The 15,282-nt window shown below is 39.0% G+C and overlaps 1 protein-coding gene across 1 annotated transcript in view; it reads left to right on the forward strand.

Annotated features, from left to right (window-relative positions):
- Positions 1–1,504: 1,504 nt before the first annotated feature.
- LOC122736285 (Grid2 interacting protein) overlaps positions 1,505–15,282 on the forward strand; it is a 132,654-nt gene continuing 118,876 nt past the window's right edge. Inside the window, exon 1 of the mRNA XM_043978427.1 lies at positions 1,505–2,058. Within this exon, the coding sequence (XP_043834362.1) occupies positions 2,045–2,058 (14 nt within the window). The 5' untranslated portion in view covers positions 1,505–2,044. The remainder of the gene's footprint in view (positions 2,059–15,282) is intronic.

A 15,282-nucleotide genomic window follows, 5' to 3' on the forward strand; every position in this document is an offset into this window, starting at 1 on the left:
GTAGGAGTGAAGAATGAGAAACAAAAGGGAGTGAGAGAGACACAAGTTTGGTGCAGGAGAATGGACAGGAGGTTGCCCTTCCTGAGCAGAGCTGTGAAGATGATTCAGGCACAAACGAAGTTGAAACACGCTGTGTGACCCTGGGCAAGTCACTTAACCCCAATTGCCTTAAACATCCAGGGCCATCTCCAGTTGTCCACCTGTAGGCAGTATCTGAATGGGAGCGGAGAAAGGCTGGTGCCCTCATTAGGGCTACTGACAGCATCTGCTGCTTTTAGGCCACTGCTCAGTCATCATTATAATTGAAAGAGCACCTGACAAAGTCAGAAGGTCAGGCTTCAGAAAAAAATTTCTGACAATTTATGCAAGTTTCCACATCCACAGACACCTCCTCCCCTCCGACCTTCTACCTTTGCACAGGAGTGGGGGGAGCAGGTATCTAAGACTCTAAGTGGCAGAACAGTCACCCCTCTTTATTGACAATTTTCCTCACCAGGAGCTCCATGCACAGAACAAATCACTTGTCTCAACACCACCAAAATACACAAAGAATCACCTCGAAGCAGTTTCTTTTCCACATCTCTGCCATCTCTGTCCCTACTCAACTCACACTGGGCACAGATATCATATGAAAGAAAACCCTTTGCAAACCGTAAAGCTCTACCCCAATATGAAATGGTATTGTTATTTGGATGGTTATTATCGAGACAGCAAGTGCCAGAGTCCTGTAATCTCTAGAATACCTATGGCAGATTCTGACCCAGGTATATCTCAAAGTAGAGGGAAGGAGCAAGTGTGATGAAATATACCACTGAAATTTACCTTGGGACATCATCGTCGTTACCCTTCAGTCACATCAGACTTCTCCAGTGATACCTACAACACTGGGTAGCACATATACACTGGGAAAGCCAGCCAGAGACACTAGAGACCTAGAGCTAAGCTTTTCCTATACAAAGAAATCTCTTGCTTGCCTCCTTGTCCCTCACTACAGTCAGCTCTGTAACTACCATATAATAGGCCAGTCTATAACAAACACCTTCCCAGAAGTTTTTTTCCCAGAAGTTTCCTGCTTTCACCAACTACCTATAAGCAGCCTCTGGGTAGGGGAAAGGCTGGTGCCCTGATTAGGGCTACTGACAGCATCTGCTGCTTTCAGGCCGTCACTCAGCCTTCATTATAGTTGAAAGAGCTGTCCCATCAGGCTCCAAGCCTCCCCGACTTTGTAGCCATGTTACTATCTGTAGGCAAGTCATTTCATCTGTCTATACTTCAGTTTCTCTCACTCTAAAATAGATTTGCCCCACCTACCTTACAAGGTTACAGTGAAGAAATGCCTGCATCCTAAACCTTAAAGCTGTGTGTATCTTTGAGTTGCTATTATTATCATTCATTCTTCATCTAGTTCCTCTAGAACGTCTTTATTTTCTCTGCCCCATCTCCATCCTGTGAAAACTGCACCCCTCCTGCAATGATGCTGTCAGGCACCCTGCCCGAGCTTTCTGTATGGGCATTTGTTGTTTGCAGAGCAATGCAGCAGATAAATGCTCAGTTTAGCTGCTACCAGGAACAGCTGCCTGATTGGATCTTTCTACTGCCCTAGCTCTATTTATTAGGATCCTGCTGTTGCCACAGCTTGACTTTCTCCCTTTGATGGTCTCTCTTCACTTCCCCCCCCCTTGAAATTCTCCTCATGATTTAACAGTCATTGCAAGGTATTTGTTTGCAACACATCTTCTGGACTCAGCGCAGACCCTGAGCTCTCTGCCTGATGTGTCTTTTGCTTCCATAAGACACTGGGGCTTTTCCCTTTTTTCTCCCCCTTCCCTTCCACATGTGGATTTCCACCCATTTATGCAGTCATCAACTCTTAACAAATAATGATTTGCTAGCATTTTCCAATCTCTTGGCTTTCCTGGCACCAGAGATCCTGCATGGATGGGGCTTAGCCTTCTGCTGCCCTGTATACCCTAGGGGGTAGTCACAGAGCCCAGTGATAGTTTTATACCAGAATGGAGATATCTGGCACAAGCAGGAAGTAAAGATGAGCTGCCTTGGGTGAGTAGTGATCCAAGTCTTTTTCTGGGAAAATTGAGGGTAAAAAAAAAATGAAGTTATTTTTACAGTTTAATTTGGGGGAGGTAATTATGTACTCTGCATTGTAAAGCTTGTTCAGTGAAAAGTAATTAATGTGTAACCCTATCCTGGCCAATACTAAGAGGGCAGAGAACTGGTGAATTACAACCTGTTTCTACACCCAGGTGTAGTGTCTTATTCTGGAAGGGTCCCTTTTCAAGAATTAAAAATGCAGTCCCTCTAGGTTTAATAGTAAGCATTTGCATGGAAAGAATTTGAAGTGGGGAGAGGCTTTAGACCAAGTTACCTCTTTCCATCTCTAGTATTTCTATGTTCTGTGTTGCTCAATTCTCTTGAGTCCCCACCATTCTGTGTTCCAAATCCCTGGGCAGCATTGTTGTATTCTTTGTTCCAAATTGCCTTGCAGCTGTTCTGTTCTATGTTCTTTGTTCTAAATCCCCCTGCAGTTCTGCCATTCTGTGTTCTATGTTCCACATTTTCTTCCAGTTCTCACATTCTATAGTCTGTTTTTAAAGTCCTTTCCAACTCTTATTCTATGTGCTAAGATACCTTTCAGAGTGAGCATTCCATGATTTGGAAGTCCTTGGTGGATTTCACTTCATCTCTAAACTTGCTGGGAAGAGTGGGGTGAGGGTTGCTTTTGGAGCTGGGTCACTTAGGAGTCTCCCCTTCCCCCCCAAAAAAACCCGGGCCTCTCGAGGAATGCTCTTATCCTTGAACTCAACCTTTTAATGATGGTTTAAGAACAATCAGTCCCTTCCCATCCCCCTAGCTTGTTGAACATGACAGGAAAATTTCTTGAGATGTTATAGTAGGAGAGACTTAGAAACCATCTGTGCTGCCAGATGGAAATTTTTACTTAAGCAACTAGGGTGTCAGTGCTGTGGATTGTGTGCTTGTGTGGGGGTGGGGTACAGGAGACTTGCTTCTACATGTAACATTTGATTTCTGTTTTCTGCAAAACTGGTGGGAAAATTCACTGGAGAGATCTCACGTACTAGAAATTCAGAACTCCATCTGGAAGAATTGCCTCATTCAAGTGCCCACACATGCATTTACTAGGCTAAATCAGTAGTCACACAAGTGCAGTTGTTTCCCACATTCATTCGTTCCTTAGTTCATTCATTCACTTAAGAAATGTTTATTGAGTACCTACTATACACGTAGCACTGAGGGAGTACAAAGATGAATAAGACACAGTTTTTGCACTCCAACAGTAATACGAATATTAATAAACCACATGTTTATACTGATTTAAAGGTTACACAAAGAATGAGAATGTTGTGAAATGGCTAGTGCAAACATTAGTGTAACGCAGAGTCCAAGTGTAGTGACTCATCCATAGTCACCAAATTATTGAGTTATTAGAGGCAGAATTTTAATCTGGGTCTCCTGAGTTCAAGTCTAACCTTCCCTCCTGTATGCCAAGCTGTCTTACCACACTTATGGACTAGTTGGGGAGATAAGACCCAAACACAAAAATATTGACCGCATAAAAGCAATACAAGAGATGTCACAAAGCAATATATTGTAAGTGGTGCATACAGGAAGTGAGCATTAGAAAGTAGAGATGATTGTGGCTTAGAGTGGTGCCAGGAAGCTTCATGTAGGAGGTGGGAATCAAGTTAAACCACTAAGATTTGGATTGGTGAGCAGAGGATATTGCAGGTGGTGGCAATAGTTTGGGCAAACAAAAATAACTCGCATTCATATAATGCTTTTAAGGTTTGTAAAATACTTTCCTTACAATAGACCAGTAAGTAAGGTTTTGAGAAGTCAATGAATTACCCTGGGTTGCTCAACTAGTAAATGAGGCTTTGGATAAGGGGCTTGCCCATTATCACACAACTAGGAAAAATCCCATTGTGATTTCCCTCAAGCTATTTCCTAAGCCTGAGATGGAGGTGGCACAATAAATAGAGTGCCAGGCCTGGAGTTTGGAAAATTCCTCTACCTGAGTTCAAATCTGGCCCCAGACACTTCCTAGCTGTGTGATCCTGGGCAAGTCACTTAACCCTGTTTGCCTCAGTTTCTTATTTGTAAAATGAGCAGGAGAAGGAAATGCTAAACTAGTCCAGTATCTTTGCTAAGAATATCCCAAATGGGATCACAAAGATTCAGACACAACTGAATAAAGCCTGAAATACACCATCACTTATTAGAATCTTTAGATTCCTTCAAGGCTCAGCTCAGTGCCTCCTCCTACAGGAAGCCTTTCTTAATCCCCCTCCCTATTGTTATTGATGTTCTCTCTTGCCTCAAATTATCTTGGATTTATTTATCTACTTATGTGTTATATCTTCCACTGAAATGTGAGCTCCTTGAGGAAGGTTTTTAAAAAATTTTTTGTCTTGCTCTCCTTGGTCTCTAGTAGAGTGCCTCGCCCAGTGTGTAAGCCCTTAATAAATGCTTGACATTTAGAGTTCTTCCCACCTTTCTAGTCTTCTTACATTTTCCTCCTCTCCCTGTGCTTTACTATCCTATTATACTGAGTACTCACACTTCCTCAATGACATACATTCCGCCTCCCTGTCCTCCAGAACTAGCCTGCTCTTAGTCTGCCTGGCTTCCTTCAGACTCCATCAAAGCCCACTTGCTGCAGGAGGCCTGGCCTGGCCCAGTCTCCTGTGCCTGACCCTGAAATCTGAAAAGATGACCTTTCATCTACTCTCTCTGTATCTTGTATGAACCTAGCTATTTTCATGTCATCTCCCTGTTAGAATATTGAGGAGAGGTACTGAGCTTTTGCCTTGTTGTCTGTGCCTTGTTGTACCCATGTTGCTCAGCTCAATGCCTGGCACATATTAAATTAAGTGCTTAATGAATGCTCTTTGATTTGTTTACTGGCTGATTGATTGATGAATTAAAGTGTCTGAGACAGGGCTTATTTAATTCCAGGTAGCATAAAATCACGTCCAGAACTCTGGCCTCTATCCCACAGTGCTACCGCATGTGACCATTTTCCTTAAAAATTGTATTTCGTCCGTATTGGATTGAGAGAAACCAGAAATCAAATAGAAGGGGATCCCTGCCAGCAGCATACTGACTGTAGAAAACCACAAAATAACATTATCTCTGTTGCATTGTATTTTTGTTTATTTTGTTAAACATTTCCCAATTACATTCTAATCTGGCTGAATTCAGTAGCACAGGTTGAGAGTTTGACACCTCTGGTCTAAATGGACACTAACACTCTACCTCTTCTGATTCTAAGATTGTTTGATCCTAAAATCTGATGGTCATCTAAGATGGACAGTTGATATGGATTCCTCTTTTCCCCAAAGGAATTGGGGATGGACTTAAAACTGTAAACATCAATGCCTGATACTTCAATGATTAGTGACATAGGATCATAGGGAGTAGAGTTGGAAGAGACCTCAGAGACTTACAACTCCTTGTTTTGTAGTTGAAGGAGACTTGAGAGATAATCTAATCCAATCCTCTCATTTTACATATAAATTGACTGAGGCCTAGATAGTGACTTGACCACTGTGGCATAGGTAGTATTAGATGGGATTTAAATGGACATTATTTTGTTCTACATCCAGTGACTTTCTATTACACTGTACCTACTCCCTTGACAGATCGTATGTGTTAACTCCTTCCCACCTTATTAGACAGTCTTAGAGAGTTGCTAAGGTCTAAAAAAAGAAGATTGATAACCTCTTAGAAACAAAGTTAGTATGCTCTCCAAATGATACATTCAGTTTATCACCAAGCACATACTTTTAAATTGGGTGTTTCTTCAGTAACCTACATAGGAACCAGTCAGAGAGACAGCTCCTCTGACTAAGCCCAGCATTACTTTTTATCCTTCAATTAATGAATTCTGAGTTGGAGCTGATGGCCAGAGTATCCCCTTCTTTGGCAAGAAAGAAAGAAAAAAATGACCTCTTGAGAGAAGAACATTGGTTTTGGAAGCAGGAGTCCAGGCTTGAATGCCAGTTCTGATACAACCCATATGGTTTTGAGCAAGTCCCTTATCTACCCCACCTGCCCACCTCAGTTTCTTCATCTGTCTAAAGAGGGGCTAGACTAGATGATTCCTAAACTTCCTTGAGGCTATAAAGCCTGTGATAACCTCTATTGTGAGCTCTGAAAAAGGGATGGTGGATGATCATGTTAGAAGTTAGAAAAATCAACATTCTACCAAGGACTTTGTTTCTGGGCTGAGGCTTTAACTCTGTGCTTTAGTTTTTCAGAAATAAAACAAAGCCAATAATACTATTTTTCATCAAGCAGTGTTTCTTTTTTCCTTTAAAAAAAAATATTCCAAAGTAAAAGGTGTGATATAAAGACAGGAGACCTGTGTTTAAATCTCAGCTCTATTTGCCAGCTATGTGACTTTAGCCATGTCATTTAACCTTAGATTCCTTAACTGTAAAACGAGTTATGGGACTGGAAGACCTTTAAGTTTACTTCCCGCTCTCAATCCTATGGACCTTTCTCCCTCTCTTCCCTTCCCACTCCTCCCTTCCCTTCCCTCCCTCCTCCCCTCTCCCTCTTTCCCCTCCCACCCTTCCCTCCCTTCTTCCCTCCCCTCCTCCCTCTCTTCCTCGTTATGTGCCTACTTTGTACACACACTGGGTTTGGGACTATGGAAAATATAAAATCAAATGAGAGAGCTCCTGCTCTCAGGTTAACAAAGGAGATGAGATTTATGGGCAGATTAACCATAGCCAAAATCAGAATGTGGTAAGCACATGCACAAAAGAGGCATAAATACAGTGCTCAGGAAGTTGAGGAGAGATTACTCAAATAACATATTTTTTTTATATGTTGTGAGCATATAAATGCCCAAGTAAGGTATAAGTGAAGCTAGAGTGCTGGACTTGGGAGTTGGAAAGACCTGGGTTCAAATTCTGCCTCTGGGACTATAGGAAAGTCATTTAAGCTCCCTGAGCCTCAGTTTCTTCATCTATAAAATGGACAGGAGTCTCCATAGTCCTATCTCACAGGTCGTTGCAAAGTCTAGATGAACTAAATTATGGAAAATGCTTTACAAATTATAAAGCAATATACAGATGTCAGCTGTGATGATATTATATGCAGTGTCATCATTTGAAAAAAGACTAAAGCATTTCACATTACAATTAACACCAAGGTCCCATTTGCCTCTGACACTGGTTATTTCTGAGAGGAATTTTCACACCAAATGTTATCAAGTATTTTTGCTCCCTACGCAGTCCTGGGGAATGGAATCTGCTTTGCTAATTCCTGAGCTCTAATTACAATTGACATTGGGTTCTTGCTGATGTAATAAAGGGACATAGTACTCTGTATGTTACTGCCTAATCTTAGTGGAAAGATCCTTGGGCTGGGAGTCAGGAGACCCAGTTCTAGTTCCCACTTTGCCACTGACTCACTCAGTGACCTTGGGCAAGATACTTTCCTTCACTGGCCTTCAGTTTGCCCATTTGTAAAATGAATGGGTTGGACTAACTGGTTTTGGAGGCTGTGATTTCAGTTCCACCAGACAACCTGGAAGGCTAATCCTCAGTTTAGTAAATGTTGATGGAATTTCATACGAGTGACCTAGTGTAGCAATGTAGTCTATGGTCCCTAATCCATTGTAATTCTTGCCTCCCCCATTCCTGCCCATCTGTTCAGCTGCTGTATCCTTTGGGGGAAGGGAGAAAGTCCCAGTGAACAAGCCTGAAACAGGGTGCAGGGTATTTCACCCTTACCCTATTTGTTTCCTGGGGAGGAAGGGAATTACCTTCCCCTTCAACAAGGGGCCTTTCCCTTATGCTATGGGGAAAACATGACTTTACCAGGAGTTTCAGTCTCCACAGAGACAGTTAACACTAACAATGAAAAATCACTTTAATATCTAAGGCTTTGTAGATATTCTGCTTTCCAAAGGAAAGTGTGTTCTTTAGTGGGAGAAGCTAAATAGGAGGATAATACTAGTCCACATTTCTATAAACTTGGCTTTCCCCCTCTAGTTCAAGTCTGCATATGTAGCCCATACATCTTCAAGTATGATTATTCCCATTATACAGATGGGGAAAGCTGAGACTCAGAAAAGTTAAGTGGTCTGTCCAAAGTCACCTGGCTAGTAGGAGTTGAAATTGGTTATTTAACTCAGGACTTTAGACTTTTCATCCTATTACTATTTGGATGTGGTAACAGATAAAGCAGTTTGTTTGATAGGATTCAGTACATTCCACTCCTAGGAGCATTTGAAGTGACCTTAGAGGTCATTTTGCAGACAAGGACATTGAGGTGAAATGACTTTGCTCAAGACCATTCTCTTTGTGTTTTGTGCTTCATCAGCATTTTCTTATATGTGTATATTATTGTTGTTGTTGTTGTTGTGAATTAAACAATCTTCAACAATCATAAATACTTTAATACATATAAAAAGGTAAGAAGATTGGGAGCAGCTAGGTGGCTCGGTGGATAAAGCACCAGCCTTGGATTCAGGAGGACCTGAGTTCAAATTTGGCCTAAGACACTTGACACACTAGCTATGTGACCCTGGGCAAGTCATTTAACCCTCATTGCCACCCCCCTCCCCCCAAATGTAAGATCTTATAAGAAGCTGTGAACGTCTACCATGTACAGTTTTGGTTTAAAAAAAATATGTGTACATAAAGATACCCATAGTTGTCTTACCAAGTAGTTGTCAATTTGTCTATTTTAGCTTCTTCTGTACCTTCTCTCCCTTCCCTTTGTGCAACTTTTAAAGTGCTTAATTGGTGCTTTTTCCACCTCAATCACTGCCTACCAATTGTACCCATCACCCGCAAACACCACTGTCTTTTTTTGTTTGTTTGTTTGTTTTTAGTGAGGCAATTGGGGTTAAGTGACTTGCTAAGGGTCACACAGCTGGTAAGTGTTAAGTGTCTGAGGCCGGATTTGAACTCGGGTACTCCTGACTCCAGGGCCGGTGCTCTATCCACTGTGCCACCTAGCCGCCCCCACCACTGTCTTTTAACATATATATATATATATATATATATATATATATATATATATATATATATATATATATATATATATATATATATATATATATATATATATATATATATATAAAAATTAAAATGCTGGCTACATCAGAGCATTTGTATCTGCTTCTGTACCTCCCCTCAACTCTCTATTGGGGGTACAAGACATATATATCATCAGTTTATTGAAGTCATGACTGTCCTCAACTTTCATGAAAGTTCTGAAATTTTCTAGAGTTGTTTCTTCTCGTACAATTTTTGTGGGTAGGTCAGCTATCCCTGTTGATCTACCTATGTGGGGCTTAGTGCTAGTCTAAGCTAACACCCTAATCATATGGAGAATATAGTCTACCTTTCTAAATACCTTTCAGAATACCTTTATTTTTTTAGTCCTAAAAGTATTTTATTGTTTCCAGTTACATATAAAAATAGTTTTCAACATTTGTTTTCATAAGATTTTTAGTTCCAAATATTTTTCCTCTCTCCCTTCCCTCCCCCCTCCACAAGAGAGAAAGCAATCTGATATAGGTTATATATGTACAATAACATTAAATATATTTCTGCATTAATCATGTTATGGAAGAAGAATCAGAACAAAAGGGAAAAACTTCAAAAAAGAAAAGAAAAACAACCCCAAAGTAGAAACAATATGATTCAATCTACATTCAGAATCCATAGTTCTTTTTTCTGGCTACAGAGAACATTTTCCATCATGAGTTCTTTGGATTGTCTTAGATCATCGCACCTCTGAGAAGAGCCAAGTCTATCACAGTTCATCATCATGCAATGTTGCTTTTACTGTGTACAATGTTCTCCTGGTTCTGCTCACTTCACTCAGCATCAGTCCACTCAAGTCCTTCCAGGTTTTTCTAAAGTCTGCCTGCTCATTATTTCTTTTTTTTTTAATGACTTATAAATTTTTATTTTATCTTATCACATCACCTTTATTTCCAAATAAACTTTATCCTTCTAGATCCACATGTTGTAACAAAGAATAAAAATGATAAAGAAAGCTAAATGTTCTAACATATGTAATGTTTCACATATATAATCATCCACCTCTGCAAAAATAAGATGTGTTTTCTCCTCTGTTCTTTGGGGTCAGGTCTGAATATCATAACTGCACAGCATTATATTTCTTGTTCTTGTGCTTTCCTCTTACATTGTTGCTGTCATTGCATATATTCTTTTTTTCTTTTTCATACAAATCTTCTCATACTTCTCTGCATTCTTCACATTTATTGTTTATTTTTTAAAAAATAAAAGTATTTTATTATTTTCCAGTTACATGTAGAGATAGTTTTCAACATTTGTTTATATAAGATTTCCAATTTCAAATTTTTCTCCCTCCCTCCCCACATCCCCTAGACAGCAGGTAATCTGATATAGGTTTATATATATATAACACATTAAATATATTTCTGCATTAGTCATGTTATAAGAGAAGAATCAGCTACTCATTATTTCTTTCTTTCTTTTTTTTTTTTTTTAGTGAGGCAATTGGGGTTAAGTGACTTGCCCAGGGTCACACAGCTAGTAAGTGTCAAGGGTCTGAGGCCAGATTTGAACTCAGGTACTTCTGACTCCAGGGCCGGTGCTCTATCCACTGCGCCATCTAGCTGCCCCTGCTCATTATTTCTTAAAGCACAATAGCATTCCATTACATTCATGTACCACAACTTGTTCAGCTATTCCCCAGTTGATAGGCATTCCCTTGATTTCCAACAGAATATTTTTCTAAAAGACTGGATATGTCACCTTCCGTGCTCCACCATTCAAGTGTCTGATGTTAGATTTGAACTCGGGTCTTCTGACTCCAGACCCAGCACTCTATCCACTGAACTACCTAGCTGCCTCTACAAAGTACTTTACCAGTATCTTATTTTATTCTCACAACCTTGGGGGAGGAGAGGGGTAGGTGCTATCATTATAACCATTTTACAGATGAGGAAACTGAGGCCAAAATGGCTGAGTTGCCAAGGGTCCCATTGCTAAGAAGTATCTGAAGTCGAATTTGAACTTAGGTCTTCTTGATTCCAGGTCAAGTGCTCTATATACTATACCACTATGTTTTTTCTGATAAGCAGGATTACAAAGTAAACCAATCATACTGAAACAGTTATCAAAATATTAAAAGTTCGTAGACTCCAGGTTAAATGTCCAGCTCAAATGTACTGGGCTCCTGTTAAAAGTGATCCTCTCCTTCCTGGGCACTGAATTTTTCTTTGGCACTTGTTACAAGGATGGTGTGTAATGAAGACCTCTGAACTAGGTCAGTCAGATGATAAACATTGACTAAGCTCCTACTGAGGCAGCTAGGTGGTGTAGTAGATAGAGTACTGGGCCTGCAATTATCTTCCTGAGGTCAAATCTGGTCTCAGATACTTACTAGCTGTGTGACCCTGGGCAAGTCACTTAACCCTGTTTGCCTCAGTTTCCTCATCTATAAAATGATCTGGAGAAAGAAATGGCAAACCACTCCAGTATTTTTGCCAAGGAAACCCCAAATGGTGTCATGAAGAGTCTGACACAACTGAAATAACTGAACAACAACCAAGGGAACTTGGAATGGCAGGAATCCTTGGAGGGCACGTGTGTGGAGACATATGTGGTCAGGGATATTCACACTTCTGACTTTGCAGAGTTGTTCATGTTATCTGAAGATATCATCATGCTATTTTATGACATGTTTCATCTCTACTCTCTCCTGGGCCTCTCCATTGGTTTCATAGTCACTGAATTATCCCCTGCTCCTGTCCATCTTTGTTTCAACTATTAAGGTTCTTCAGGGTCATTTAATCTCTGTAAATTCAACAGAGTGCTGCAGTTGGCCCTGCAGTGACGAGCAAGCCTCTCCCTAGCAAAAGGCTATAAATCTTTTACAATATAGCCAAGAATTGTGAGCCACTGCACCCAACCAGGCAGCCAACAAAAGTCAGAAAAATGTCCCAGGTATAGTTTATCTTTTTAAAACCTTCTTTTCTTTTTGTGTTCACTCAAGGTTCCTATTCCCAGATAATTACCTAGCTTGTGAATAGGAAAAAAAAATTTAAATTTCTATTAAATCTTTGGTTTTGAGTCTGTGTCTCCAAAATTTATCTGGGGACTCCATAAAAACTATGTGATAGATCATCGATGAGGTTAGGAGGAACAGAAAGTTAGATGAAGGCAATACTATTGACTTTTACTTGGTTATCGTTTCTTTCTGCTTTTATTGTGCATACTTGACTATGACTTTTGTGCAGCTTTTGTCAGCACAAACTTCATTGTTCTCCTTTTACATTACTAAAGTCTTTGATTACATCAAAGACTGGTTCTGATTTTTTTCCCCAATGTGTATCCATTCCTACAAATCTATTTATATTTCTCTGAATTCCTCATAGTTATAATTTTATATCTTGTAATAATTATATTCAATTATGTTCATATACCACAATTTGTTCAGTCATTCCCCAATTGATGGATATTGTTTGAAGTTTCCTTTTTTCTCCCACAAAATGTGCTGTGAGGAATATTTTGGTATAAATAGAATCCTTTTACTTGTTTTCTTTTTTCTCTTTCTTTCTTGGGGAATATACCCAATTGTGGGATCTCTGATCAAAAAGTATAAATAATTCAGTGACTTTTCTTGCATAATTCCAAATTATTTTCAAGATTGTTTAGACCAATCCTATCATAGTATTACTGCCTTCCAAAAACCCTTTTAACATGAACTATTTCCATCTTTTATGATCTTAGCCAATTTGTTGGGGATAACATAATCTCAGAATTGATTTAATTTATACTTTTCTCATTAGTGATTTTGAGCATTTTATGTACTTATTGATAGTTTACATAGCTTTCTCTAAAACAATTAATATCCTTTGACCACTTATCTAATGAGGAAAGGCTGTTGGTCTTATATATTTGTATTAATTCCCTATATATCTTAGAGATCATATTTTTATCTGAGATATTTAGTGCACAGATCTTTCCCAATTAAAAGTGTTTTTCTAGCTTCATTGATTTTATCTGTGCAAATGTGTGTTTTTTCATTTTACATAATCAAAATTGTCTATCTTTTATGCTCACTTTTCTCCCTTGTGTAGTTAAAAATTCTCCTCCACCCATAGATCTAAAATGTACCTGTTTATATCCTCTAATCTCATCTAATCTCCTTTTTAAAATATTACTTTCATGGTTTAAATCTATGAATCTTTGCTATGAACCTTCCTTTTATATCTAAATTGAGTATGTATCTGAAGCTTATTGTGATATATGGTATAAGATGCAAATCTAAACCTATTTTTTGTCAAATTGCTTCTCATTTTTTCTAGCTCTTGTCAAATAGGGAGAGATTTCCCCAGTAGTTTATGTTCTAGGTTTTCCCAAACTCTAGACTACTGTGATCCATTGGGTTTGGGTCCTCTTTATAAAGTTGGTTCTTTGATCTTTTTGTATTTTAAAAAATAGTACAAAATATCTGACTGTTGCCTTATAATTTAGGTTGAGATCTGGTACTGCTTAGGGCCCTTCAATTCTACTTTTTTCATTATGTCCCTTGAGATTTTAGATCTTTTGTTCAAACTAATAAATTTTGCTATTGTATAGTTCTCTCCAAGGAAGAGGTTCTTAAACCTTAATCAGTGGATAGATTTCAAGGATTATCTGTAAGGAGCTAAAATTCTAGCTAGTATGTCTAAAATATCTAATGAGTGGTCACCAATAAATTGTAAGCTTTAGCAAGAGTTAGACTTTTAAGCATTTATTAAGGAGAATAAGAATCTGGTGAAGAGAGAGAGAAAGGCCTAGATTCATCTATCTATCAAAGGGAGAGCTGTGTTGGAGCTTCCATGACACCAGGCTATTTTAGGAGGGACAGAGGAAGAAACCGGACTATGTCCAGCAATTGTGGTCTACATAGTCGCCATCATAAGCAAACCATGGATTTACGTGTACCCGTCTCTCCTCCTGTTGTACATATATTCCCTCCAGGGCCTGTATCAAGCTCATTGTAAGGGCAATTAGTCTCTGAAATGATAATCCTTGAAGATTTCTTGGATGAGAAAAAATTACACCTTTATTTTCATTAACCTCTGAAATATAGCATTTCCTACAATTATTTGAAAACCTCATTCTGAGAAGGGATCCATAGGTTTCATCAGACTACCAAAGATGCCCATGACACAAAGTTAAGAACCTCTGCTCTAAAATAATCCTTTGGTAGTTTGATTGACATAGTTTTAAAAAATCTACAAATTATCTTGGCTAGTATTATCATTTTTATTAAAATGACAATGTTTCTGACCATGAACAACATTTATCTCTGTGATAATATCTTTGTTTCTGTCAAGACTGTGGGATAAGAGTGTTGTTGGGTCTTACACCTTATACTAAAATAAGGTCAAAATGGATACATGATTTAGACATAAGAGGTGATACCATAGGTAAATTAGGAGAGAAAGGAATAGTGTACCTATCAGATCTTTGGAAAGGAGAACAGTTTTTGACCAAACATGAGATAGAGTATATTATAAAATGCAAAGTGGATGATTTTGATTATATTAAATTAAAAAATTTTTGTACAAACAGAAGCAATGCATCCAAAATTGGAAGGGAGGCAGAAAGCTGGGAAACAATTTTTGAGGCCAGTGCTTCTGATAAAGGCCTCATCTCTAAAATATATAGGGAATTAAATCAAATTTATAAGAATCCAAGTCATTCCCCAATTGAGAAATGGTCAAAGGATATGAACAGGCAGTTTTCTGATGAAGAAACCAAAGCTATCTATTCCCATATGAAAAAATGCTCTAAATCTCTAATGATTAGAGAGATGCAAATTAAAACAACTCTGAGGTACCACCTGACACCTATCAGATTGGCTAAAATGACAAAAAAGGAAGATAATAAATGTTGGAGAGGCTGTGGGAAAATTGGAACACTAATGCATTGTTGGTGGAGCTGTGAGCTGATCCAACCATTCTGGAGAGCAATTTGGAATTATGCCCAAAGGGCGATAAAGCTGTGCATACCCTTTGACCCAGCAATCCCACTTTTAGGTCTTTTGCCCAAAGAAATCATGGAAGGAGGAAAGGGACCCACATGTACAAAAATATTTATAGCTGCTCTTTACGTGGTAGCAAGGAATTGGAAGTTGAGGGGGTGCCCATCAATTGGGGAATGGCTGGACAAGTTGTGGTATATGAATACAATGGAATACTATTGTGCTGTAAGAAATGATGAGCAGGAA

This window comes from Dromiciops gliroides, chromosome 1 (assembly GCF_019393635.1).
Source record: "Dromiciops gliroides isolate mDroGli1 chromosome 1, mDroGli1.pri, whole genome shotgun sequence".
Lineage (NCBI taxonomy): Eukaryota > Metazoa > Chordata > Mammalia > Microbiotheria > Microbiotheriidae > Dromiciops > Dromiciops gliroides.